This window comes from Papio anubis, chromosome 13 (genome assembly GCF_008728515.1).
Source record: "Papio anubis isolate 15944 chromosome 13, Panubis1.0, whole genome shotgun sequence".
In the NCBI taxonomy this organism is placed as follows: Eukaryota; Metazoa; Chordata; class Mammalia; order Primates; family Cercopithecidae; genus Papio; species Papio anubis.
Window position 1 is genome coordinate 104,112,946 of NC_044988.1, and position 27,079 is coordinate 104,140,024.

Below are 27,079 nucleotides of genomic sequence, written 5' to 3' on the forward strand. Positions count from 1 at the left end.
CTTGAGTAATTGAATTGGCAGAGTGCATTTATGCAGAAACCTTACTGAATTCATATAAACTATTGAATCAGTTTATTAGAACTCTGAGTTTATCACATGGTGAATTTAAACGATTACATTTCTAACAGTTCATATTCAGAAGGAGTTTTTAAAGTTAGACAAGGTACTAAAGGATGAATGTGGGTATATTAAATGTATAAATGCAGTAACAATGTTCGAAGGTGTTTAGTTAGCTAAGTTAGGAAATGGACCAAGAATTATTCACAGGTTCCTTATAGGTGGTTATTAAAAGATAGAATAATAAGATTTATAAGTCACACTTTAAAAATGAAGGCAGAATGCAGCTTTTAAAGTGCAATTTTTTTTTTTTTTTTGAGATGGAGTTTCACTCTTGTTGCCCAGGCTGGAGTGCAATGGTGTGATCTCGGCTCACCACAACCTCCACCTCCCAGGTTCAAGCGATTCTCCTGCCTCAGCCTCCTGAGTAGCTGGGATTACAGGCATGCACCACCATGCCTGGCTACTTTTTGTATTTTTAACAGAGACGGGGTCTCTCCATGTTGGTCAGGCTGGTCTCGAACTCCCGACCTCAGGTGATCCACCCACCCTGGCCTCCCTAAGCATTGGGATTACAGGTGTGAGCCACCGTGCCCAGCCCTAAAGTATGTATGATTTTTAATAAATGGAAATAATTAAATTTGAATTCGTTTTAGAAAACAAAGGAAGACCTGAAAAGTCTTTGGTGAACTCAAAATTGCCCACAAATGATAACACACAAAAATCAAAGCCCTCACAGGCACCAGTATAAATGGTGGGGGGGGGGTGCTTCCAGGGATCATGTCACTCGTTACGGGCGAGGAGGCTGAGGCCCGGAGAAAGGTGGAAGGTCCCACAAGGGACATGGCCAGTCCATGGCTGAGCCGGCATCCAGCCCCAGCTCTTCAGGTCCCACCCCAGGGCCTTTTCTACCTCCCTGTATTAATCAGGATTATTTTAGAGGGATGGAACTAATAGGATAGGTATATATAAAGAGAAGTCTATTAAGTATTAAATTATAGGATCACAATAGGCTGTCTGCAAGCTGAGGAGCAAGGAAAGCCAATCTGAGTCTCAAAACTGAACAACTCGGAGTCTGATGTTCCAGGGCAGGAAGCATGCAGCACGGAAGAAAGATGTAGGCTGAGAGGCCAGGCCCATCTCACTTTTTCATGTTTTTCTGCCTGCTTTTTATTACTGGCAGCCGATGAGATGGTGCCCACCAGACTCAGGGTGGGTCTGCCTTCCCCAGCGCACGGACTCAAATGTTCATCTCCTTTGGCAACATCCTCTCAGAAACACTCAGGATCAGTACTTTGCATCTTTCAATCCAATCAAGTTGACACTCAGTAGTAACCATCACATCCCCCTTCCAGAAGTTTCCCTCCCACACAAGCTACCTCTGTGCCGGAGCCCAGGTCTTCACCCTCAGGTTGCCAGCTGTTGTAGGGCAGGTGATGCTGTGCACAGGAGACAGACCAGGCAGGCATGGATCCCGTCTGTGAGGTCTCTAACGTGTCTACCTTTTCACAAAGGCCAGGAGGAGAGAAATGGAGAACGCGGCCATGAGACTCTTGTAGCAGACCGCAGTGGCTTCATGTTTCCGGAAGGTAAACTGTGATAATGGAAAGAGATTTACTACAAATTCTAACGCGGCCACTGAAATAACAACTTTCTATAGATTCAAGCCATGCAAAGTATGTTCTCCGACAACAATGGAATTAATTAGAAATCAAGAAGTGTGTCTAGAAAATCCTCCCAAATATTTGGATGCTAAATATCATTCTTCTAAATAAGATATGGGAAACAGAAGAGGCCGAAGGAGAAATTAGAAAGAATTTTGAATTGAATGAAAACAAAAAGGCAGTAAAATACAGTTTGCATGGTGTTCCTAAAGCACTCCTTGGGAGGCAAATTACAGTGTAAAATGCCCACTAAAAAGGAAGAAAGGCCTCAGGTTAACAGCCTCTGCTTCCATCTCAAGACTAGAAAAACAAGAGTAAATTAAATCTGAAGTAGAAAGAAGAGAATGAATAATAATGAAAAAAAGCAGAAAATCAATACAACCTGAAGCCAATTCTTTGAGAAGGTAAATAAAATTCATAAACCTCTAGTCAGACTGAAGAAAAGAGAAAAAAGAGAATGCAAAATATCACTATTAGGAAGAGATCAATGACCTCACTACATCTTCTACAACTATTAGGAATATAAGGGGATATTAAAACACTTTAGCACCAATATATTCAACAGCAGAAATGAAATGGACAATTTCTTTGAACCACCAAAGTCACTCAAGAAATACATAAGTCGAACAACTGGGGTGGTGGCTCACGCCTGTAATCCCAGCACTTTGGGAGGTCGAGGTGGGTAGATCACCTGAAGTCAGGAGTTTGAGACCAGCCTGGCCAACGTGACGAAACCCTGTCTCTACTAAAAATACAAGAATTAGCTGGTGTGGTGGTGGGCACCTATAATCTCAGCTACTCAGGAGGCTGAGGCAGGAGAATCGCTTGAACCCAGGCGGCGAAAGTTGTGGTGAGCCAAGATCACGCCGTTGCACTCCAGCCCAAGTGACAAGAGCGAAACTCCATCTCACAACAAAACAAAACTATACATATAAAATAAATTGAAATTGTAGTTAAGCCTTTATTTTTATTATAAAGAAGTTTATCAGGATAATGTGGTACTGATGTGAAGGTAGACATACAGACCAATGGAACAGACAAGAGAGTCCATGAAGAAATAGAGAGTCTGCAGAATAGAGAGCCCAGCAAAAAAAATCTCCAGGCCCAGACAGCATCACTGATGAAATCTACCAAATATTTAAGGAAGAGATAATAACAATCCTTCCCACATTCTTTCTGAAAATCAGAAAGCTGCAACTACTTCATCACTCATTCTATGAGGCCAGCATTTCTCCAATAGCAAAAGTAGATAAAAATCATTGCAAGAAAAAAGTAACTATAGACTGATAGCCCTCATGAACATAGACACCACAATTGTAAGCAAAATTTTAGCAATCTGAACCCGTCTATGAAAATAATGTATCACGAGCAAGTGAGGTTTCGCCCAGGAATAGGATGTTTGTTTACCACTTGAAAATCAATGTAATTCTCTATCTTACCAAATTAAAAATGATATATGATAATCTCAAAAGAAACAGAAAAAGATTTGAACATTTTCATCCATTCTAGATGAATAAAGGATCTCCAAAAATAAAGAATAGAAAGTATTCGTTTTCTATCATTGTGTAAAGAATTACCACATCTTAGCAGCTTAAAAGAACACCTGTTTATTATCTCATAGTTTTTGTGGGTCAGGAGTCCATGCACAGTTTAGTGGGGTCCTCTGCTAAGATCTCAAAAGCAACAATCGAGGCATGAGACAGGGCTGTAGTCTCATCTGTGGCTCAACTGGGGAGTGGTCTGTTTTTAAGCTCATTCAGGTTAGGGGCAGACTGCAAACCCTTGTCATTGTATTAATAGGAATTGAGGGATCCATTTTCTTGCTGGTTTTTGGTTGGAAGATGCCCTTTATTCCTAAAGACTACCCACAATTCCTGTCCCATGGGGTTCCCCAAATGGTCATGTCCTCCCTCAAAACCAACAAGGGAGTGAAAGACTCCAGCAAGACCAGCAAGACGGGAGATACCATCTTATGCAATAATCACGTGCACATAATCACATGCACAGCTTCCTCTTTGCCGTACTCTGTTGGTTAGAAGCAAATCACAGATTCTCTCTACACTCAAGGAGGGTGGGGGCTAGTGGGGACCAGACATGGCTGTGAGCAATGAGATGTAAGGATCCTGGGGGATGCGCTGGGGACTGGCTACCATGGAAGGAAGCTTGCTCAAGGGCATCCACAAAAAAACCCACAGTTCACATCACGTTGAATGGTACAAGACAGAATGAATGCAATGAGAACAGCCAAGAGCAAGAGAAGGCGTCCACTCCCACCATTTCTACTCAGCAAGGTGCTGAGGTCCTCAGCAAGGTACTAGAGGTCAGTGTCACTGGCAAGAAAAAAAAGTCATGCATGTTAGGAAAGGAAGAAGTAAACCGTCTTTTTGTATTTAACACATGCCATGATTCTGTAGAAAATCTGATCAAATCTGTGAAAACTCTACTAGAAGTACAAAGTGAGTTTAGTAAGGTTGGAGTATATAACTTCAATATATAAAATCCATTGTTTTTTTCAAATCACTAATGAATAATCAGAAATTAATTAAAACACCATTTACCATGGCATTGAAAATATAAAATACTTATGGATAAATCCAACGAAATATGTGTAAGACCTATTCAGAAAACTACAAGATATTGTTGGAAAAAATTAAAGATCTAAGTAAATGAGAGATTATACCTAGTTCATGGATAGGAAGATTCAATAATGTTTAGCTGCCTAATCTCCCCATATTGATCTGCAGATGCAACACAAGCCAAACAAAAATCCCAGCAGCTTTTTAAATGCAAACTGAAGTTGGTTGTAAAATTTATATGGAAAAACACAGGATGTAGAATACCAAAACATCTTAAATAAATAAATAAATAAATAAATTTGAGGGGTCAATACTACCTAATTTTGAGAATTATTATAAAGCAACACTATCAAGAAAGTGGTTGTTTGGATGTAAAGGCAGACAAATAGAACAATGAAACAGAATAGAGATTTTAGAAATAGACCTACATGGATGTGGAAATTGATATTTGATAAAAGCACAAAGGAAATGTAGTGGAGAAAAGCTAGACTTTTCAATAAGTGGTGCTGAACTAATTGAATATGTAACAAAAAGAACATTGATCCCTACCTCACACTATGTAGAAAAATGAATTTGAAATAGATCATAGCCCTCAGTGGGAAATAGAAAAGACAAAACTTCCAGAAGAAAACATTGGAATTAGGCAATGATTTCTTGGAAGGGATACTAAAAGCATAATCTCCAAAAGCAAAATATTGATTAATGGATTGTATCAAAATTAAAATATTCTATTGTTTGGGCTGGGCACAGTGGCTCCTGACTATACTCCCAGGACTTTGGGAGGCCGAAGTGGGCAGATCACTTGAGGCCAAGAGTTTGAGACCAGACTGGCCAACATGGTGAAACCCCATTTCTACTTAAAATACAAAAAATTAACTGAGTGTGGCGGCATACACCTGTAATGCCAGCTACTTGGGAAGCTGAGGCATGAGCATCACTTGAACCTGGGAGGTGGAGGTTACAGTGAACCAAGATTGAGCCACAGCACTCCAGCCTGGGTGACAGAGCAATATCCTATCTCAAGAAAAAAAAAAGTTCTGCCATTTGAAAGGCTGTGTTAAGGGAATAAAAAAAAAGCCACAGTTCAAATGAAAATCCTAGTAGCCCTACTTTTGTACAAATTGAAGAATCAGCTTTGATTTGTACAAAAACAGGGTTGCTGGGATTTTCATTTAGACTGCATTGCATCTGCAGATCAATTTCAGGAGAATAGGCAGCTTAACATCATCGACTCTTCCTAGCCACAGACTCAGAGAATATATTTGCAAAGCGTATGTTGCAGGCTGAAGAATGGCCCCAAAGCTCATCGACCATACATGGCAAAATGCAGATGAGATGAAGGGTCATGACCCGGGGAGATGATCCTGGCTTCTTTGAGTGGGCCTGATGTAATCCCAAGGGTCCTTCTAAATGGGGAGCAGTAGAGTTAGGGTCAGGGAGGAAAAGGAGGCAATGAGGACAGAAGCCAAGGTTGGAGCCACACTCTTTGCAGATGAAGGGAGGGGCCATGAGTTATCATGCAGCAGTCTCTAAAAGCTGGGAAAGTCAATGAAGCAGATTCTCCCCAGAAGCCTCCAGAAGGAACCCAGCCCTGTCAACAACTTGATTTTAGGTTTATAACTTCCACAACTGTAGAATAATAATTTTGTGTGATTGTAAGCCTCTAACCTTGTGGTAATTATCTTATAGCAGCAATAGGCTCTCATGCATCACATACAGTTGATAAAGGAGTGGTACTCAGAACACAGAGAGAACTCTTCAAACTCAGTAAAAACAAAACTAACCCTCGAATTAGGAAAACAGGCACACAATGTGAAAGGATGCTTCACTGAAGAAAATCTATGGATATATAGCAAATAAGCCTATGAAAAGATGCTCGACATCATTAGTCATAAGGAAAATGGAAACAAAACATGATGAGACGTCACCACACCCCTGTGAAAATGGCTCAACCTGAAAAGACTGACGATACCCAGTGCGGACAAGGATGTGGAAGACCAGCCTCTCTTGCCCTGCTGGACGAAGCAGGGCAGCCTTTTTGGAAAACTGCTTTGCAATTTCACAAAAAGCTAAAAACATACCTGCTGATATGGTTTGGCTGTATCCCCACCCAAATCTCAAATTGTAACTCCCATAATTCCCATGTGGGAAGGACATGGTGGGAGGTAATTGAATCACGAGGGCGGGTCTTTCTTGTGCTGTTCTGGTGACGGTGAACAAGTCTCACGAGATCTGATGGTTTTATAAAGGGGAGTTTCCCTGCACACGATCTCTCTTGCCTGCTGCCAGGCAAGACGTGACTTTGTTCCCCCTTTGCCTTCTGCCATGATTGCGAGGTCTGCCCAGTCATGTGGAACTGTGAGTCCACTAAACCTCTTTCCTTTATAAATTACCCTGTCTTGGGTATGTCTTTATGAGCAGTGTGAGAACGGACTAATATACCTACTGGACAATCCAACAATTTCCAAGCCTGGATATTAACCCAGGAGAAACGAAACCATGTATCTACACAAAGACCTGTGCACAGAGGTTCATAGCAGCCCGGTTTGTCGTGGCCCCAGCTGGAAGAAACCTAAATGTCCATCAATACCGGAATGGATACACAGCTGTGGTCCATCCACACACAGAGTATGACTCCGCTGAACGGATACACAGCTGTGGTCCATCCACACACGGAGTGTGACTCTGCTGAACAGATACACAGCTGTGGTCCATCCACACATGGAGTATGACTCTGCAGTGAAAGGAAACGAACCGCTGTGCACAGCACAACATCATGACCCTTAAAATAGGTCTGCCGAGGAGAGGAAGACAGGCAGCAGAGAGTGGATAGGATATGATTTCACTCATAAAATATCTTAGGAAAACAAGCTGTAGTGACAGAAACAAGTGCAGACATTGCCTGGGGACACAACGAGTGGGGCCGGATGGGGCTGGAATTGCAATGAGGAAGCATCTGGGGGTGATAGATCTGTTCCTTGTCTCAACTGTGGTGCTGGTTTCACGGGTGCATCCTCTGTCAAGCGACTCATGTTGTACACTTCAAAGCCATGTAGCTTATTCAACGTCAAGTACACCCCTGTAGGCTCTTAGAAAAGAAAATCCTGCGGGACCCAGAGCATAAGCTTTCTGATGGCTCTCGGGGGCCTTTCGTTTCAGGCGAGGGGCAGCCAGGACTCCTGCCCATCACAGTCCTCCACCTGCCCACAGACCCACATCCTCCCTCTCGGCACTGGGTTCCAGAAGGAGCTCGGGAGGGGCCGGGCAGGGAGCCCAGTGCCCACTCTGCATAGCTCCCTGGTCCCAGAGGGTCTGGGGCCCCAGAGCCAGAGAGACGCAAAGAACAGAGAAGTGGGTGTGGGCTCAGCGTGCAGTCACAGGGGAGTGAGCACGCAGTGGCAGCACAGCCCAGCCCCACTCCTCTCTACTTCCTGCCCTTTTCTTGGTCAGGATGACGAGGTGACCCGGCGAGTGGGACCCTCGAGATGCCAGGCATGTGCCCCCCATCAAACTGCCGAGCAGGAGGACCCAGGGATGGCCCAGACAGTGGCCCCCAGACCAGGATGCGGTCAGTGATCCCAGAAACCACAAGCCACGAAAACCACACTCAGTGGCCAAGCTGTGGGAATCCATAGCAGAGACAACCCGTTCCACCAGTCCTCAGCACTGAACACCGGGTTGGACAAGGAATATTGTCCAGCCTGATTCGGATCACACATTCTGAGTAAATTATAGAAGAGGGGCAACCGTAATAAAACCCAGGCCTGCCCACTCAGGGTCTTTCGTAGTGCTCAAATAAATACATAAAAATACAAGGCATATTAGAAAACAAAACACGCTTTGGGCAAGGAAACTAAAAACCATGTCAGCCGCAGTGGGAACGGGGTCACCCGGCTCCGGGGTCAGAGGGCAGCGCCTTTGGGTGGGGAATGGAGGGAGGGCACCACCCTCCATTCTGGTGTTGGAGGAGACCTGTGCAGTGAGGATTCTGACCCACTTAAGGGAGGAGGCTCCAAGCACACGAACTGCCTTCTGCCAGCTTCCCTCCCGCCTCCCTCCCACCCCACCTTCGTCCTGATACCTCTCCCTCCTCTGGGGCTCAGCGTCATCTCCCCTCCCCGGGAGCATCTGTGATGACTCAGAGTCTGGGGGCTCACACCGTGCTCTCCGAGTCCCCCTTCCTTTATCACAGCACAGCAGCTGTGCGGTCAGTGGTGGGTTGGCTGTCCCCGCTTGGGGCCGGGCTCTGTGCTCAAGGTGGGGTCCCCCTTGCTCACCGTGGCTGCTTGGGGCTCTGTACGGGAGGCACCCAGGGCATCCCCGAGAACACTCATTGCTGCCACTCAGGCACGGCCTCCCTCCACGGAGGTAACGTGGGCTTGGCACCCCCCAGGGGCACAGCTGAACTCAGAGGCCAGGTGGTAGAGGGGCAGGGAGTAGCAGGCGTCAGGACCCCCAGGGTGAAGGCTGGGGCTGGGAATTTCTGGGCACCCCCTGGCCCTTGCCATTCCCAGGTCTATACTCAGCTCTCCCAGTGAGCCACGGACCCCTGCACCCACACTAGGGCCGGGTGGACAAGGCTCCAGGCAACGGAGTCAGAGCCGTGGGGCTGCGAGACCTGCTGCCTCAGCGGGGACAATGTGCTGGTGGCCGCTGTCTCCCACACGGAGCTGCAGCCAGAAGAACTTGGGGAAGCTGGCATCCAGTGTCCCACGGCAGGGGGTTTGCCAGGTGCCACCAGCCACCTCCACATTAACTCCTTCAGGCCAGGATGTCCCTTGGGCAGAGGAACCCTGCCTAGTCCAGGAGCTGTCCGCGGGGGAGTCCAAGAGTAGACAGAAGGACCCCCAGAGTCAGATCTGATTCATCCTCCCAGGCCTGGGGCAAACCCACCCCATGTGAAGCCCCCTAACAACAGGAATTTGTGGGCCCCCCACCTCCTGCAGCTGTCTGTCCCTCTTATGCAGTCTATGGGTGCTTGCAGACAGCGGGAGCTCAGGAACAGTGCGGTGCCCATCTGAGGGGCCTGTTCCGTGATCACATAGCCCTCACCTGCACCAGGAGCACCTGAGAGCAGGAGCCAAGGCTCCTCCATGCTCCGCACACCCTCCCCTGTGGGCCTCAGCCCCTCAAGGGCTCTGCTAGAGGCTTATGGGTCCCTGTAGGTCACAGGTTGAGAAGAGTCATCTGTACAGCAGCCGCACTGGGCCTGCCAGCATTTCCACCTGGCGAGTTGAGTGGAGCAGAGAAAAGGCAGAAGGAAGCCTCGGAGAGACTAACAGAAGCAAAAGCAAAGCCAGAGGCCCAGAGAGGGCCCTGAGTTCCATAGGTGGGGAATGGAGCCTGCAGAGGTCTGAGCCCTCTCCAGGAGAGACAGACTGAGGCTGGGGAGAACCCTCCATCCTCTGCTGGGTCTGGGCTTAGGGCAGCTGGTCCCAGGAGAGGGCCTGCTTGGCGGACTAGGAGAAAAACAGGTGGTGTCAGGCCTTATGCAACCCACGGTTTTGTGGGCTCAGCCTTCCGGCTACTTCCAAGAGGAACTGCTTGAGGGAGGAGGACCTTTCCCTCTCCCGTGGTCTCAGATCCGTCTCACCCACTTGCCTCCTTCAAATCTTTGCTTCATTCTTGATGAGGGATTCACGCGCACGCAATCACCTTTGGTACAACAGGGGACCCTAGGAGGCAGGTGGCAGGAAGCCCTGGCAGGGGGACCAAGTGGGCAGAGCAGGGGCCAGGCAGCCGGGGTCAGGTGGCTGTGAGTGCAGGGGTCAGCGAACACTCTCTGTAAGGGACTGATTAACACACAATTTAGGAGTTGTCAGTCATAGGGCCTCTGTCCCAACTACTCTATTCTGCCTGGCGTTTGGAAACTGCCAGAGATGACAGAAACCAACCAGAGACAATATGGAAGCCATGGGAATGGCTGTGCCGATAAAACTTTATTCACCAACAGGCAGGGTGGCCCTGCTTTGTCTTAGCCAGTGGGAAACCCCCTCAGCCCTAGGGCATCTGATCCACCCACAGGGCCAAGTCGCAGGGAAGCAAGGACGGATGAGCAGCACAGTGGCATGGCCAGTGGTCAGGGCAGGGCAAATAGCCATGGCATTCCATGATCGCCTGTGAGGTAAGCAAGCACTGATAGCTGCGGTGAGGGAGGCACACTGGGGCTTCACCTAACTTTGCAGACGGGAGGCAGGGGGCTGGACGCTGGCACTGGGTGCAAAGCTTTGTGGGCCATGCCTACAAGGGACTGGTGGGAGCTCCCTCTTTCCATGAGGATGGGGGCCACGATCCCCACGTTGCCTTCTTGGTGAGGGCTGAGGGATGCGTTCCTCCAGCCAGGGTGCGTGGAGAGACCCTCTGACCTCAGTGCCGGGCTAGGTGGGCCGCACTTTCATCTCCGACACCTTGTAGCTGTAGTTGTACCCTTTCCCCGAATTCCAGTTGATGCCATTTGCAAAGCTGTCATGGGCCCCCCCGAGGTAGCCACCATTCAGGTTTGACAGGTGACAGGTGGCATACCACCAGGCTCCCTGATAGTGCACAGCACAGTTTTTAGCATCTTGGTCGTTGTCTCGGTCTTTGGTGGAGAAGGGGTAGTTGTTGTGGTATGTCAGAGAATCACCTGCTCAGAGGGAAAAGTAGGGCATTTTCCATGAAGTGCCAGGGAGCCTGGATCCTAGGTCCAGTGCAGAGCTGCCATGGCCAGGAGCCCATGTTGTGCACTGCACAACTCCAAGGGGCACCACCCAGGGAACATGCGCTCTGCTGGGACGGCAGCTTTGGTATCTCCTCGCCTGGTCTGCTCAGCCAGCTAACAGGCATTGCTACACTTGGAGACCGCCTGGCTTCTGGGTGGGACAGCAGAGGGGAAAAGTGACTTCCAGCAGAGTGTAGGGATTCAGTCTCTGTAGAAATAGACTTATCATCTTCCCCATTTTTCATCAATAATGGTAGCAAATAATCATAGCCACTATGTACTATACTTTTTATGACATGTGGATCATAATTTTCATAAGTACAATAAACTGGGTGAATTGACGGATGAACAGATTGTGGGTTTGTGGGTTGGACAGGTTAAATCACCCCCCAATGTCACACAGCAGAGGCATAGCCAGATGCTGAGCACGCTGTCTCCCCTTCCCCAGCCCCCCTCAGAGGCCCAGGCCACTCAGCCCGCACAGACACTCACCTGCGCTGCCCTCCACAAAGGTCCCCAGGACCAGCTTGTACTTCTCCGCCTCACTGGCCACCTTGAATGATCTGTACTTAGCAAATTGGCGATTGCCCTCAAAATCCACCAGGTCTACACGGAGCTCGCTGGTTCCTGTGGGAGAAAGGTTTGAAGCTCCCAGCCCAAGGGCCCTTCTGCCTCCAGGAACCGGAGGTGGGAATTGGAGTGTTTTCAGATGTCTGAACTTGTGATCCACGGAAAGTTTCCTCAAGTTCATGCAGAAAGTCGTCTGTGGTAGGAGGGATTGGGAGGACCTACTCCCTCAGGTCCACCCGCTGAACTTGGAGTTTCCCCCCTCCTACAAATATCACTTCACTTCATCAAGGAACCGTGCATTTCCCTGGAATGGGCTGTGAGGTCACCGATCCTCACTGTGGGAAAGTACTGCAGTCCTTCCTTTACGTGGAAAGGTCACAGCAAACACGAGGAGGTGGCTTAGGAGCTCGGAATGGGCTCCTGCGGAGGAAAGGGACCATTTTCCAGTTTCCCCAGGATCAGGGACCAGCTGATACGCTGGAGCTGGTGGCGGGAGGATGAAGGTGCTGTCCTCACTCCTGCTGAGGGCTGTGGCCTGGCTGGAGGAATGAGAGGAGGCCCAGAGAGGAACCTCCCCCTGCCCCTGAGACAGCAGCTTTAGGAAGGGGAGACAGTGGGAAGTGAAGTTAGGGCTGGGGGTTGGGCCAAGCCCGGATGGTCTCTGTCTTTCTCTGCATGCTCAGGATCTGAGATGCCAGTGGGGCCAAGACCTGAAGAGGCCTTCAGCCCAGAGCTCTACCCTCTCCTGTCCTGATGCCGCCACAGCCTGCGGCAGGGGACGCAGCCCTCGGAGGTCCCAGTGCCACCCTGAGTGTGCTCAGGGCCCGATCCCCTGTGGACTAAGAGGCGCTTATGTTCCAGGTAGTCCAGGCCTAAGGGGCAGGGGCACCCCCATTCAGGGCCCCCTGACCCCCAAGCCCCAGCAGCGGCCCTACCCTGGGCGGTCAGGGCGTGGATGTTGTCGTTCCCCAGCCAAAACTCCCCCAGCCGACTGCCGAAGCCCCGCTTGTACGCGGCCCAGTCCCGGTAGAAGTCCACGGAGCCGTCCACCCTCCGCTGGAAAACCTTTGGAGAAGCCAGGGGACAGGAGCCAGGCGGGGCAGGCCGACGTCCCACAGCACAGGGGACCCGCCCTCCAGAGGAGCAGCATTTGTAGTTGGCAGAGCATCGCAGGCTGGGGTCCCCAGCACGCCCACCTGGTCTCCTCACAGACCCCACGGGATGAAGGAGGAAATGGGGGCTCAGAGAGGGGAGGCAACAAGCCCCAAGCCACACAGCAGGAGAGCACCAGGCCCCTCCCAGCCTCCCCCACGGCCTGGACTTTTACCCACGGATCACCTCCCCCATCATCTCTGTCCTCGACCAGGGGAATAGAGAATTCCAGAGTATGTTCTCTGGCCAGGTGTGCAGCCTGGACTCCGGGTCTCCCAGGTTGACTGCCTCTGCCCAGGGTCCCTCAGCCCCACACTCACAGTCCAGCCCCCTCCGTCCGTGTCCATGTCACAGAGCACAGTCAGGGGCCGGCAGTCAGGCAGGTAGATGGTGTACCAGCCGCTCAGGGAAGGCCCACGGCCCAGCAGGTCCTTGCAGGTACGTGGGCCTGGGAAGGGAACCCAGGGAGTGGCTGCAGGACGGGATCCCCCGGGCAGGGCAGGGGCAGTGGGAGGGAGGCCTGGGAGGGAGGAGCAGGGCCACAGGCTTCTGTGTGGACAGAGCAGGACTCCCAGGCCTGGACAGGGACATGGCCCCCAGCGTCATGCAGCTGTGATGGCCACACTCAGTCTGCCTGACCCTCCCACCTCTTATTGCTTCCCCCATCTTCGCCTCCCGGGAACCCGGCCTTTCGGGTACATTCCAATTTTCTTTGTGGCACACAACCATGAAAGCCATGCCCTGCTCCTTCCAGGGGCATCTGCCAGGGAACCAGTCACCCCTGTCCTGTGGATCTGGCCAGTGCAGAGAGGGAAGAAAGGGCAGAGGCCTCGGGCTGGGACTGCACAACATCCCAATGCTGCCCGGCTCCTGGTGGGTGCAAGTTGGGGTGGGTTGGGCTGGGTTCCATAGGACAGGTGGAGCGGGAGGATCCTGGGGCCTGCCACCCACCTGTGTTACATTGATCAGATTCCCAAGCGTCTCCTGGAGATGGGGACAGACAGGCAAACACACAAAAAGTTGGAAGTCAGATAACTAGTCCCCAGCACAGAGCTGAAGATGGTGGCACTTGCCTCACTTTCCTGGCATGCAGGTGGCCACTGCCCTCCAGAAAAGCTGCCAGTGCCCATGGCCATCTGGGGTAACTGTGGCCCTTCTTGTCCCTGGAGGCAGCAGAGTCACTGTGCCTGTGTTCATTGGCCCCTTCCTCCTGCCACCTGTCTAAGCTAGAGGGAGCTTGGTGCTTCAGGGCTCCCCTGAGCCCCCAGAGGCTCCAGCGTGGCCTGTGTTTGTAGATGCGGCACGAAGGGTGGGGTGAGGTGGGGTCTGGGCAGATAGGCATTTATTTACATTTAGAGGCAAAGTATGACGGAGCCTCCAGGTGAGTGAGAGAAAATATTCCTCTCACAGCTCACCCAGGACGGCTCAGAGCAGCTTGGGGGTGAACGGAGGGGTGAATGTGGGGCTGCTTTCCCTGCAGCACGTCGCTCTGGTTTTTCTAAATAATCTGTAACACATGCCTCAGAAAATGCATTCTATTTTATATATTATACACACATAACAGATAAATACATAGTATTTCTATCTGCGTGGGATGCATAGATTTCTATTTGAATGTATCTAATGTATGTTTACACATTCTCTCTGATCAGAGCTTGTCATTAATATTCCCTGTCCACTCTGGCCAACCTAGGTTTTGAAACAGTGTCCCCAAATGACAACACCTGCAGGGGGCAGGAGACATGAGGCGGCAGCACAGGGCCTCCTGCCTAGTGAGATGACAGGTGAGATGGGAGGAGAGGGGCTGGCAGAGGTGAGCAGACAACCCTGACCCACCCACCCCAGCTGATGCTGACCTTAGACGGGGAAGGCTTGGTCTCAGACCCACCCACAGGTGGATGCTCTGGCACTGAGACCCCTCCCCCAGACTGAGACCCCTCCCCCAGACTGAGACCCCTCCCCCAGGCTGAGATCCCTCCCCCACACTGATACCCCTCCCCCGGACTGAGCCCTGGGAGTCCTTCCTGGACAGGCATGGGCTCTGGTGAGGACAGTATGGCAGCCCCAGAGGTCTCATCCATGCTCCTCTGCAGCTAAGTCTGGAAGGGCCTCGAAGCCCCTCCTCACTCTCATCTCCTCCTTACCCTTGGGTGCGGGTGGTCCTGCCTTCCCAGGGGGTCCAGGGGGGCCGCGTTCTCCTGCAAATTCCAAAGACACCACCTTAAACAGAGCTCCCTGCCCAGGACCCGAAGGACCCACCCTGGAGCTGGCAGCTGTGACTCTTCCTGTCATGACCGGGATCCTGTTTGTGCTGCGATGTGACCGTGGCCCCACCTGAGCTTGCCTGCCTTGCACCAGAAGGTTCTAGACCCAGGACCCAGGCCTCACGAGGCTCTCCTGTCCACTCAGGGACCGGGACCTGGAAATTCGGAGCCCTTCCCAGAGAACATAGGTGGAGTCCTGGCTCTTCCCCTTCCAGGTGTGAGAACCTGAAAACGTTTCCTCACTTCCCTTAGCTGCAGCTTCCTCCTCTGAAGCTGGTCCCTGGGAGACGTTTAGCCCCACAGCCCAGGTGAGAATAGGGACTGGGAATCAGAGTCCTGCAGGGGGCCACACAGCAGATGGTAGGTCAGGACTGAAACCAAGTTTTCTGCCAAAATACTCACTGGGCACTCATTAAGTCATTAAAAGATGAACACCCCACTAAGGCCTTTTCAGAATGCCCACTGGGCCCTGGGAGTCAGCTCTGTCCCTGGCTCTAACAGGGGCCAGACCCAGGCTCTCAATCTACGAACCACAGTGGGGGTGTTGCCCAACTCAGCATCTAGCTTCAAAAGGAGCAAGAGCCAGTGCCCCGCTCCGCTGACCGTGCCTGACCTCCCCAGCCGGCCCGCACCTACCTCTCTTTCCATTGGCGCCTGCCTCTCCCTTTGGCCCTGGGGCCCCGGGCAGCCCCGGACAACCTCGGAGAATGGTGAGCTTGTCAGAGCCCTCCAGGCCCACCACCTTCACCTCTGCAGAGAAACACAGGTGCCCACTCAGTGCCTGGCCCAACAGTGGCTGGAAAGTGAGGTTTTCAGCTCTGCTGGGGCCTTGGTCTGTCCTCGCCCCTCAGGCACTGGTGAGGCGGAGACGTGATGGGGGGCAGAGTCCTGGCGTTGGAGGCCACCCCTACCTAGGGGAGCCCCATCTCCTCAGTGCTGTGTGTCCTGGGGCAAGTCACTTAACTCCTCTGGGCTTAGTGCTCTGGGCTACCAAGTGGGGATAATAACAAGGCTGTGACCAGGGCTGGATTAGAGAATGTGCATTTTAATCTCTTAGTGTAATTTGTGGCATTTAGAAAGAGCTTAATAAACAGTGGGCACTTGCAGTAACCAATGACAATCAATGTTTCTAAGAAACTTGGGGAATTGAGGCTGACAAAGCATTTTCCCTCCCAGACCTTGGGAATGTGGTTGTGGAATTACTGGGCTGGAAGGGGCTTTCTAGGTCCTCTGGAGAGGGGCAGTGTGGGGCCCAAGGACACAGAGCCAGGTGTGGCGCAGCTGGAGCCAAACCAAGGTTGTCTACTTCTTTGAAAAACTATTTTTCATGTTGTTGATTATGAAATCAGTATGCCCTGCTAAGGGCGCTCTGAGAGACTGGGGAACAGAGCAGCGCTCTCACCGGAGACATGGCAGCTGCCACTGCTTGTTGGATTTTTTTAATCTGTCCTCACCCCTGGCTCACTGGTCAGAGCAAGTGTAGACCACTTTTTTATTTGCTTAATTTTTCTCATTAAAAAAGAATACTTGGTAATGTTGGATAATCTGGAAAATAAGACAGGTTTAGGGGAAAAAAGTTAACTCACTCATAACATAACCAGCGAAGGGCCTCTGTGGTGTGCATTTTCTTCCTAGCCCCACTCGGGGCCTTTCTCCACGGGACCCATCATTGCCCTGGTCCCCTGGTCCACCATGAGCAGGCTCAGGCCATGGGGCCCACCAGGGTTTTTGGAAGCCATCCCGGGTTCTGAGTTCAGAGCAATGTACTCCAGCGTGGCCACGATGCAGGGGGGCCCAGAGCCTCCCCCAGAAGGCAGAGCTACAGGTGGAGCTGCTGGGAATCACCTGAGTGCCCCCAGGAGCTCAGGGAAGGAGGTCTGGAGCCTTGGGGTCACATCGGCCTCACTGGACTACATCAGGGACACAGTGGGGACCACCTGTCCCCAGTGCCGGGCACATCTCAGGCCAAATTCCCCGCAGAGCTGGGACTTGACTTTGCTGGCCACGTCCAGCTGGGTGGTCTTCCAGTGACACGATCGTGGCACAGACTCTGACTAGGCCCACCCCCCACCAGCGCCCTGTACGCCCGCCGCCTCCTCACACAGCTGGTGGGATTCTCAGGACAGACCTTCAATGGAGGAGGATTCAGCCCCAGGGAGACTCCCCGGTTGCATGCTCTGAATTTGGGACCTGGCCCATTTGGCCCCAGGGCTCTGTTCCTAACCCCTGTGTTAGGCTGCATCTGTTTCTTTGAGCCTCTGTCTCCTCTTTAAAGTGCGAGGCTTAAAACAAGCTGTTGAGAAACTAAGGCAGGAATCTTCACAAAGGGCATAGTACCGGGCCTGGCGTGCCGTGAGTGGTCAGCAGGTGGCCGCTGTCAGCTTCCCGGAGTGTGATCGCTCTAAGGTCCTAACCCCCGGGGAGACTGACTCACCTGGACAGGTGTCCTCAGTCAAGGCCGTGGTCCACAGGAAGGAGAGGGCGAGGAGAGCAGGTCCCATGGCCACGGCAGCTTGGCTCAGCCTTTGTGGCTCTGGTCTTTGCCACTGAAGGAACTCCGTGGTTCTTATAGGGTTGCAGCCGCCCACTGTAACCTCTGTCTCCATTTCCCAACCACAGTGGGGAAGGCCACTCCCTCCTGACAGCTTGGTGGCACCAACTGGCGGCAGAGACAGCCTCAGGGCTGCTGCCTTCTGCAGGCCCCACAGGCTTCCCACTTAACGAGCCTGGCTTCCCTTGGCAGGGACGCTCTGCCCAGCAGAAGGCTCCCTGAGGCCGGTGTGGAAAGGGCCTGCCTGTTTGTGTCTTTAGGGAAAGCTTGGCGGGAACACTGCCTGAGGCCCGCAGCAGGGCAGAAGGGCTTGTGGAATCCAGCCCTGGAGGAGATCACTGGCCGAGAAGCTGCTGTGAGTCCACAGAAATTTAGGAACATCCACTGCGGTCTGAGGTGGTTCCCAGGGGAGGGAGAGGGACGCAGGACGATTACCAGGGACCTCCCTGGGCCAGCGTGCAGGGAGTTGGTTCCAACCCTAGAGGACATTGGCTAGAGAAAAGTGGTGTGAGCAGACCAGGAGCCTTGCCAAGGAGTGGCACGCTGGCACTGGATCAGGCTCCCGTCCAAGCCAGTGCTGCAAAGAGGCAGGACTGTGAATGAGACGGAAGCAGCTTCAGGTGGGAGCGGGGGCAGGGGTGGGGAAGGGTGGCACGCAATTGCTCGCAGGGGCCACTGGACACCTGCCCCCTGAACAGGGGAATTGGTGAATTGGCCCCAGCTTCGAAGTGAGGTTATCCGCACCTCTTAGAGGAGAGCAAAATCCTGAAGTAAACGCTGGCCTCGGGTTCAGTCCCATGAGGGACAGGTGGCAGGCTGTGGCCCCAGCTGCACCACCAATGGTCCCTGTGCAGGTGTCAGAAGGGTTAGAATCATGACCCCAGGTGGAAAAAGCCCTGTGAGGTTCCTCCATGGCAGACCAGCTCCATGTCCCTGGTGTCCTATGGGCCTGAAAACACAAAGCCGTTCAAAGACCTCGACTCTGACCGTGCCAGACCCAGTGTGAGCAGAACGTGGCTGGGAAGGGCAGGCTCCCAGGGGTGTGTGGAAACGAAACCCAGAGATGTGGCCTCCCTCCTCGCACCTTCTCTTCTCACCAAAGTGCCATGGGCAAGACACACAGAAACAGTGAGCCCCTCAGAAATGGTAGCTAGAAGCCCACGGCAGGCTGCCCAGATTCCCTGGCCTTTAGTCACCTGGGCTCCCTGAGTGGAGACGGCCTCCTGGGTAGGTGTGCGTTTCTTCTAAAGTCTAGACAGGATCGAGAAATTGAATTTCATAGTATGAATATTTTAGCATAAAGCAATCTATGCCAATTTGGTATTTTGAGGAGTGGAGAATTTGGCCTATGTCAGTGACACCCTGATAATCCAATTGAAAGTGTGAAATCGAGGAATTGAACGAGTTAGTGTGTACAGTTTTGGAACATTTAAGAGACCTCCCCTAAGTTCATCACAGTCATATGTTTAAATTATTAGATTTTGAAAAACTCGTTTATACTCAGAAGGCTTTGCTAAAGGTAGAAAGCTGAAGTACTAAAACATCAATTTAAACATATTCATTTTGGAAGTGCAATCAAAATGTTCAAAACTATTAAATGAACTAAGTCGGTGATGGACCAAGAATTATTCACAGGCCTCATAAAGGATGTTATTAACATTTGCCTGTTACAGGTAGAACAAGGTTTATCCGCCAAATTTAAAGTTTCAAGGAAGCACTGGAGTTTTGAAATTGGGATTTTAATACATTGAACAAATCACATTTGACTCGAACTTTTTTAAAAACGAAGTAAACCACAGAGTAATCTCTGTGCGAGAAATAAAAGTAAGCAATAAAATACCATAGAAGGAACCACCCATATCACCAGGACCGGGCACAGGTGGGCTGCTGGGCCTCTGAGGGCATTTTTGCTAAGGATGAGAAAACGGGGTCCACGGAGCTCCCCAAGGGTCTACAGATGCTCCTGCCCCACCGCCCCATAGCATCATTCCTTGCATCAGCACACAAGGATTTGGCTTCCAACTGTTGTGGTCTCACAAGAATGAGAGAAAAAGGGCTTGTGTTTAATAAACACCTACTATGTGCCAGGTACTGTTTTATGCCCTGTGGTGCAGTAAGGAACAGAAAGAACAGTCCTTGTGCTCTAGACACCTGTTCTATTAGAGCAAACAGAAAATAACCAACTAGACAAACAATCAAACAAATGCATCATTATAATATCAGATCATATATCTCAAGAAAGCAATGTGGGCTGCAAAGTAAATATGAGTAGAGAGTATTATTAAAGTAAAACAAAATGAAACAGCTATCTCAGTGGCTACACACACACGCACATACTCACACACTCACACGCGCACACACACACACCCACACGCATGCACACACACACATTTATTTGTTGCTGTCATAAAAGTACAGGGTGAGTGCCCCTGGCCAGACACCTCTCCTTCCACAGTGATTCCAGGTCCCCAGCTTCTAGCATGTGGCTCTTCCCTCTTCCATATGTGGCCCCTGTCCTGAGCGTGGTCTCCATTCCAGCCACTTGGAACTGGAAGAGATCATGGGGGAGCCTGTGGCAGGGGCTTCTGGTGGTTTCCTGGTGGCTAATGGTCATGATGCACCTCCCTTCCACTCATTGTCCCTTGGCCCGACCTACACCACCGCTGGGTGACTGCAAGGAACACTAGGGAACACAGCCTGGTTGTGTGACTGGGAACAGGAAACAGGGGTTGCCAAGCACGCAGGAAAACGAACTGAGGTTATCTGGAGGGTGCATTTCAAGGTCACTGCGTGGTGTGTGTTTCTCCATTCATTTGCTTTCATCCTGTTTGTCCCTGCAAGTGTCTTCTTGTAAACAGCGTGTCACTGGATCCTTCTTTAAAACAAAGAAAAAAAAATTCATCCTGACAATCTGTGCCTCCTGAGTGTTTAGTTGATTTACATTTTATGTAATTATCGATACGGTTCTGTTAGGGCTACCATCTTGCTATTTATTTTATATCCTACCTTTGTTCTGTCTTACCTATATTGCCTTGAGCTGGTCAAGCATGTTTTAGTACTTCATTCTTTCTCCTCTGTTGGCTATCTATTTATTTATTTATTTTCATTTGTTTATTTATTTTGAGATGGAGTCTCACTCTGTCACCCAGGCTGGAGTGCAGTGGTGCCATCTTGGCTCACTGCAACCTCTGCCTCCCTGGTTTAAGTGATTCTCATGCCTCAGCCTCCCAAGTAGCTGGAACTACAGGCACAGTCACCATGTATTTTTAGTAGAGATGGGGTTTCACCATGTTGGCCAGGCTGGTCTGGAACTCTTGACCTTCAAATGATCCACCCGCCTCAGCCTCCCAAAGTCCTGGGATTACAGGCATGAGCCACCACCCCGTTTAAGGGAAAATCTTAAGAGCAACTGGAGGAGAAGAAAAAAGCAAAAATTAATCAGAAGGGTAAACGACTTCTCATAAAAGGAGAAGATAATGAAAGAACATTTCTGAGGTGCTGCAAGACAAAAATTCTTAACTTAGAATCTTAACTAGATGATTCTAAAATGAAGGTGAAATAAGATTTTTTTCAGGTGAGTGAAAGCTGAGAGGATTTGTTGCCAGCAGATCCATGTCCCCAGCGACGCTGAAGGGCGGTCTACAGCTCAGGGAGGTGTTACCAGATAGAAACACTGATCTGTAGGGAAGGTGGAAGAGCAGTGGAAATGGGAAGTCTGAGCGAGACTCCTTCTCAAAAAACAAAAGAGGTTTTCCCTTGACCTTTTGTTTTAAGCAGTATGCCTTGGTGCGATTTTTTCTTTGTATTTATCCTGCTAGGGTTTCTTTTTCTTTCTTTCTTTCTTTTTTTTTTCCCCGAAACAGAATTTCACTCTTGTTGCCCAGGCTGGAGTGCAATGACGTGATCTCAGCTCACTGCAACCTCCGCCTCCCAGTTTCAGGCGATTCTCCTGTCTCAGCCTCCCAAGTAGCTGGGATTACTGGCGTGCGTCACCACACCTGGTTAATTTTGTATTTTTAGTAGAGACAGGGTTTCACCATGTTGGTCAGGCTGGTCTAGAACTTCTAACCTGAGATGATCCACCCACCTCGGCCTCCCAGAGTGCTGGGATTACAGGCGGGAGCCACCGCGCCTGGCCTCCTGCTAGGGTTTCATCCAGATCCTAGATATGCAGGTTCATGTGGTTGATTAGATTTATAAATTTTTGGCCAGTATTTCTTAAACTATTCTCCTGCCCTATCTTCCCTTTTCCTTCTTTGGACTGTAGTTGCACTCTCTCCCTTTGCTCACTACCTTCCCGGTGAAGATTGAAGCTTTGTGCACTTGTCCTAGAAACTTTATTTTCCATGCCTTAACTTTGGTATTTATGTTACATGTAAAAATGTTTAGAAACAGAACGCGTGTTCCCTGGTGCTGCAAAGACATAGCCCTTGAACATAAACTTAATTATCTCAGCAAGGCTTTTTGTACTTTCTGCAGAAAGGGTGCTCATTGCAGATGGAACAGTGGTGAGAGCACATCCGAACAAAGGAGGGAAGCAGTTTTTATTCCTTATGCAGTTTGTCCCTGCTACTATGTCCTGTCTCCATTGGCTGGAACTAGACCTTACAATCTAAACTAAAACCTGATTGGCTAATCTTAGTTTAAAACTTTTCTAAATAGGTAAAAATAATGGAAAGACAAAGGAAAATAGGAAGTTGCTTATGAAAGGACTTAGAAAAATAATAACATTCCCAAAAAGGAAGGGGTACAGGCTGTGAGCTGGGACGTGCCTGTGAGCACATCCAGCATAGATATTTCGGTTAAAGCACAAGGACATAGAATGTACTATGTGCCTGTGAGCACGTCTAGCATAAAACTAATCTTTAAAAGAAACTATTATTTCTAACACTTATGATTTATTCTTTAATAAGAATGGAAACTTTGAAGAGGAACATTTTACTTTCTACATCTATCAACACTTCTTTATATTCCCTGATCCTTCCTTATATTCTCCATCTGATAAATGCTTAATTTTACATACCAAAATTTTTACTTTTAATATTTATACTTCACTCATCATTAGATTTCCATATCTTTTTTGAAATCCTCCATTTCTCCACTCATTACATCTTAGTTTTCTTGCATATAAATTAACATATTTATGCTACTTATTTAAATAATTTGCCTGCAAATTTCAGCATCTGAACACTCATTCATTTGTTTCCATTGATTTTCTTCTGTTTGATTAAGGATTACATCTTCCTTCTTCACTTGCATGTCTAGTAAGTCTTGATTCTGTGCAAAGCATTGTGAATGCTATGTTACAGAATTCTGAATTCTGTACCCTCTCTCAGAAAAAGCTGAGCTTTGTGCCAGCAGGCAGGCAAGTTGCAATCACTTTTGATTCTGTGGGTGCTTGGTTTTAGACTTTATTAGAATGGTTCTATGTTGTCCTTAATCCTAAGGCAAAAGCTTTGGTTCTGGAATATGGTGCTTATATAATACTTAAGCATTGGGTCTCAATGGAAAGCCTGATTTGCCAAATTCATTAGTGTGGGGCTTGAACTCCAATTGTCTCCTCAACACTGGGGAGCTGCTGGAATCTCTGCTCAGCCATGCCAGCCTTCCAGCAGCTTCTCCCCAGCAGGTTCATTGGAGTCTCACTCATGCATGTTGACACCAGGAGGCAGGCAAGGCTATGAAAGCGTTCTGTCAGCAGATGCTGGGGCTTCCCCACACGGCTCCCGCTTTTTCAGGATTTCTCACCCCAGTCCCAGCCACTCTGGTCGCCTCAGTCTCTGGCAGCAAGTCCTCAGCCTCATAGGACAGCTGCCTTCTGCTTGGCCAGTGTCCCCTGCATTCCATGGACTTGGAAGGACCCAGGGGAGGAAATCGGGGTGCCCAGCTGTCATGCAGGGTGGCTCCTATCTCCTGTCTCTTCCTCCACATCCGGATTCTGCCTGCTTTTAGTGACTCTGCATTGCCTTCCAATAGTTGTATTTTCATAGGTTTTCTAGAGTATTTTTGTTCACAGGAGAGTTAATCTAATGTAAGCTGTCTCTCAACTGTCAGACGCTACAAGTCTGAAGGGTGAATTTTTTTTTTTAACTTTTAGTTCCACAAAGCCTCTCTGAGAAGGTGACATTTGAGTCAAGAACTGAAAAACATGAGTCAGATATACAATATTTGGGGTAAAGTCTTACAGAAAGAGGAAAAAGTCTTGGCGGATCTGAGACACAGTAAAGGGGCCAAGTTGTCAGAGAGGAGAAGAGTGGGAGAGGAGTGGTGGGAGCCAGCGTGGAAGGCATTGACTGTATAGGTGGCCTGGGGTCCCCTCCTGCACCAAGCGGGGTGGCAGCGAGCAGGGTGACTGTCGTCCACGCTTTCTCCCATGTCCTTACTATTTCTCTAGACTGCTGAAGTCACCTCTGTACCTCCTATGCCTGCCTTTCACACCAAATGCCAGGTGCACATTGTTTTTCTTTTTCTCATTATACTTTAAGTTCCGGGGCACGTGTGCAGAATGTGCAGGCTTGTTACATAAGTATACAAGTGCCACAGTGGTTTGCTGCACCCCTCAACACACCATCTACATTAGGTATTTCTCCTAAGGCTCTCCCTCCCCTTACCCCCCACCCCTCAACGGGCCCCAGTGTGTGATGTTCCCCTCCCTGTGTCCATGTGTTCTCATTGTTCAGTTCCCACTTATGAATAGGAACAGGCGATGTTTGGATTTCTGTTCTTTTGTTAGTTTGCTGAGAATGATGGTTTCCAGCTTCATCCATGTCCCTGCAAAGGACATGAACTCATCCTTTTTTATGACTGCATAGTATTCCATGGTGTCTAAGTGCCACATTTTCTTTATCCAGTCTGTCACTGATGGGCACATTTTTAAAGCGAAGCTGGGATTACATCCATCTCCCGTCCTCAAACCCTGTCCCCGGATGCGTGTCCACTGCTCCCGAACACAGTGTAAGCCTCGTAAAGGGTTCAAAGCCATGATCCGTATTCCAGGCCACGCCTGATTTCCTGCACTGTCTTTCATTCTTCGTCTACCCCATGACCAAAGGGGGAATGCTGTTATTATCTACACACAATGCATTTACATCCCGTCCTCTAGGACATTTCTTATCATGCTCTCTCAACGGTGAATTCCCCTCCCTCATTCATCCGTAAACCACTTCTTGTCCCAGCGCTTCATTCTTCTTTCTTCTGAGAAGAAATCACATTCTTCTCCCAGAGGAAAATTAGATGCCAACTAGGGCGGAACAAACCAGTACATGACACCGCAGTCTCCTCCATCCACGGTCACGTCCAGCGGGATCTCGAACAGGAGAGAAATAACACCTGTCTCCCCTGATGAAGGATTAAGTGGGTGAGATCGGCTCTTAGTGCCACATGCAGCACACTCTTGACCTCCATCCATTAGAGGAGCCCCCTCCACATTTCTCTTCTTTCTCAGGATCTTGTCTTTCGTACGAAAATTCTACCCTAAATAAAGGTTGTCAGGCTGATTTCTACCAAAGGATCAGAACCTTCCTAGAGTGGTTTATAAGGAAAACACCTGGCCGGGCGCAGTGGCTCACGCCTGTAATCCCAGCACTTTGGGAGGCCGAAGCAGGCAGATCACGAGGTCAGGAGTTTGAGACCAGTCTGGCCAACACGGTGAAACTCCATCTCTACTAAAAATACAAAAATTAGCCAGGCGTGGTGGCGGATGCCTGTAATCCCAGCTACTCAGGAGACTGAGGCAGAAGAATTGTTGGAAACCAGAAGGCAGTAAGCCAAGATCGTGCCAGCCTGGACGAAACAGCAGAACTGCATCTGGAAAACAACAACAACAACGACCAAAACCAAACCAAAACAAAACAAAAAAAACACCAGTCAAGTCTTCGAGACACTTGCATTTTAATGATATTTCCAGCTGTATATGGGAGGAGTAGGTTTCTTGATAGTGGAATTTTAGCATCCGAGGAAGCTCGGGGGTATGGTTTCGTGAACCCACTGTGCGGGAGGTGACTTACTTTGAGTACGACCTGGCTGGGTTGACAGCAGAAGTCTGGGAAGGCTAGCAAATCCTGCCTATTTCAAGCCGCAGCAACACCTGCGCACTTTCTAGAAACACACATTCTCAGTGCCGCCCCATACCCACTGAACCAGGCCCTCAGCAGGGAGGGGGGGGTTGAAGGGGGAGCTGGAGGGGACCCTGCAAACTGTTTTAGGAAACCTTCCAGCAGGCTCTGAAGCAGGCTCAAGTGTGAGAACACTGTCAGCCCTTTCCAGGGGCTCCCAGGCCCTGCCCTCTGTCTCCACAGGCTCTCCTGAGGGTGAAGGAGAAGCAGCCGTCCCGACCTGGGACAAACCTCTCTTCTTTTGGTCCAATCTTCTCTGGTCACCCAGCTCCAAGCGTGGAGCCCAGATCCACACCTTCCATGCCCACCATGAGCCTGAATGTGGAGCTCTGATGAACGGTGCCCCCCCACCGCCCGCCTACGCTCATCAGAACCAAAGCCTTGGGCCAGGCTACGCTCCTGCTTCAATATCTGCCCTGCCACTGTCTCTCAAGAAAGTACAGAATGAGGTGATCACGGCTGACTCCCACTAGCACAGTCTTTATTGTGTGCCCGGCACCGATCTAAGCGACTCTCATGCCTGGCACAAAAGTTGGGTGGGCAAGGCTCCTCCAGGGAGGTGAGGCAGAGCCACGGGCTCATGGGGCCTGCCCTGCCTTGGGAAACGTGCGACGGGAGTGCTGTGTTTCCAAGAAGAGTCGAAGCCAATAGAACCTGAGAAAGCGGAGTGGCATCTGGCATCAGTACTGTGGCTGGGAGTGGGTGGGAGGCTTTGCTAGCTGCACACAGCCAGCCCCGTGGAACTCCTCACTCCTGAAATGCCCCCGGGAGGCAGGAACCAAGCTTAGCAGGGCGGCTTTCCCTGGGCTGAGGCAGACAGGCAGGGTCCGGGGCCAGGAATTCACCCTCCCAGGCCTGGGTCAGATCCACTTCACCCGGGATCTGCGTCCCTCCCCAGAGCCTGCTGGTGCTGCATGGGCAGTGGGAGCTCAGGAGGGGCAAAGCGAATGCTGGACGGCCCTAGTCCCAGGCCCACATTGACCTCCACCTGCCTCGCGAGCACCCGAGGGCACGGCTGCCTCCTCCATGACATTTGCCGTGGGACAGGGTTGGAGCTGGACCAACGTGGACTGGCGGCGTGTGGCCCAAGCTCCCACCCTGGTTGTCTTGGCTCCAGCTATGAAAACGGGGGCTCCCTCTCCCCCACTGGGGAAGACCACCTCTTCTCATTTGGTGCTCTCATCTTTTGGAATCTGGCAGAGAGGTGCAGAGGGTCAGCCCCAGGACCCAGCCTCCAAGTGCAGAGGGCAGAGGGCTGGTCCATGAACAGCGTTCCATGCAGACCTCCAACAGACAGACAGACAGACATCACAAAAGCATACTTGAGAAAGGTATCCAAATGGCTTCTTTGGTCCGTCTCCACGTTCTACCTTCTTGTGGAGGGTGAGATCCCACCTCTTTCTGGAAGCCTGTCCTGAACACTCCGCCTGC

General features: G+C 50.3%; 1 protein-coding gene across 1 annotated transcript; it reads right to left on the bottom strand.

Moving 5' to 3' along the window:
* Nucleotides 1-10,202: 10,202 nt before the first annotated feature.
* On the bottom strand, nucleotides 10,203-18,057 carry LOC101011042 (ficolin-2-like). Its single transcript, XM_009187887.4, has 8 exons — nucleotides 17,418-18,057; nucleotides 15,620-15,733; nucleotides 14,864-14,917; nucleotides 13,671-13,703; nucleotides 13,040-13,167; nucleotides 12,503-12,632; nucleotides 11,490-11,624; nucleotides 10,203-10,922 (listed from the first exon to the last, which is right to left on the bottom strand). The coding sequence occupies exons 1-8, from the start codon at nucleotides 17,587-17,589 to the stop codon at nucleotides 10,675-10,677; spliced, it is 1,014 nt and encodes a 337-aa protein (XP_009186151.2). The 5' UTR covers nucleotides 17,590-18,057; the 3' UTR covers nucleotides 10,203-10,674.
* Between the last annotated feature and the right edge of the window lie 9,022 nt (nucleotides 18,058-27,079).

What these genes read in the sequence shown, in the direction of transcription:
- LOC101011042 (XM_009187887.4), bottom strand. Translation starts at nt 17,589, where the DNA reads ATGGAGACAGAGGTTACAGTGGGCGGCTGCAACCCTATAAGAACCACG. An exon ending in AGGACCACCCGCACCCAAGG is followed by an intron (nt 13,704 to 14,863) that starts GTAAGGAGGAGA and finishes CCCCATCTCCAG; the next exon opens with GAGACGCTTGGGAATCTGAT. An exon ending in CTTTGTGGAGGGCAGCGCAG is followed by an intron (nt 10,923 to 11,489) that starts GTGAGTGTCTGT and finishes CCCTCTGAGCAG; the next exon opens with GTGATTCTCTGACATACCAC.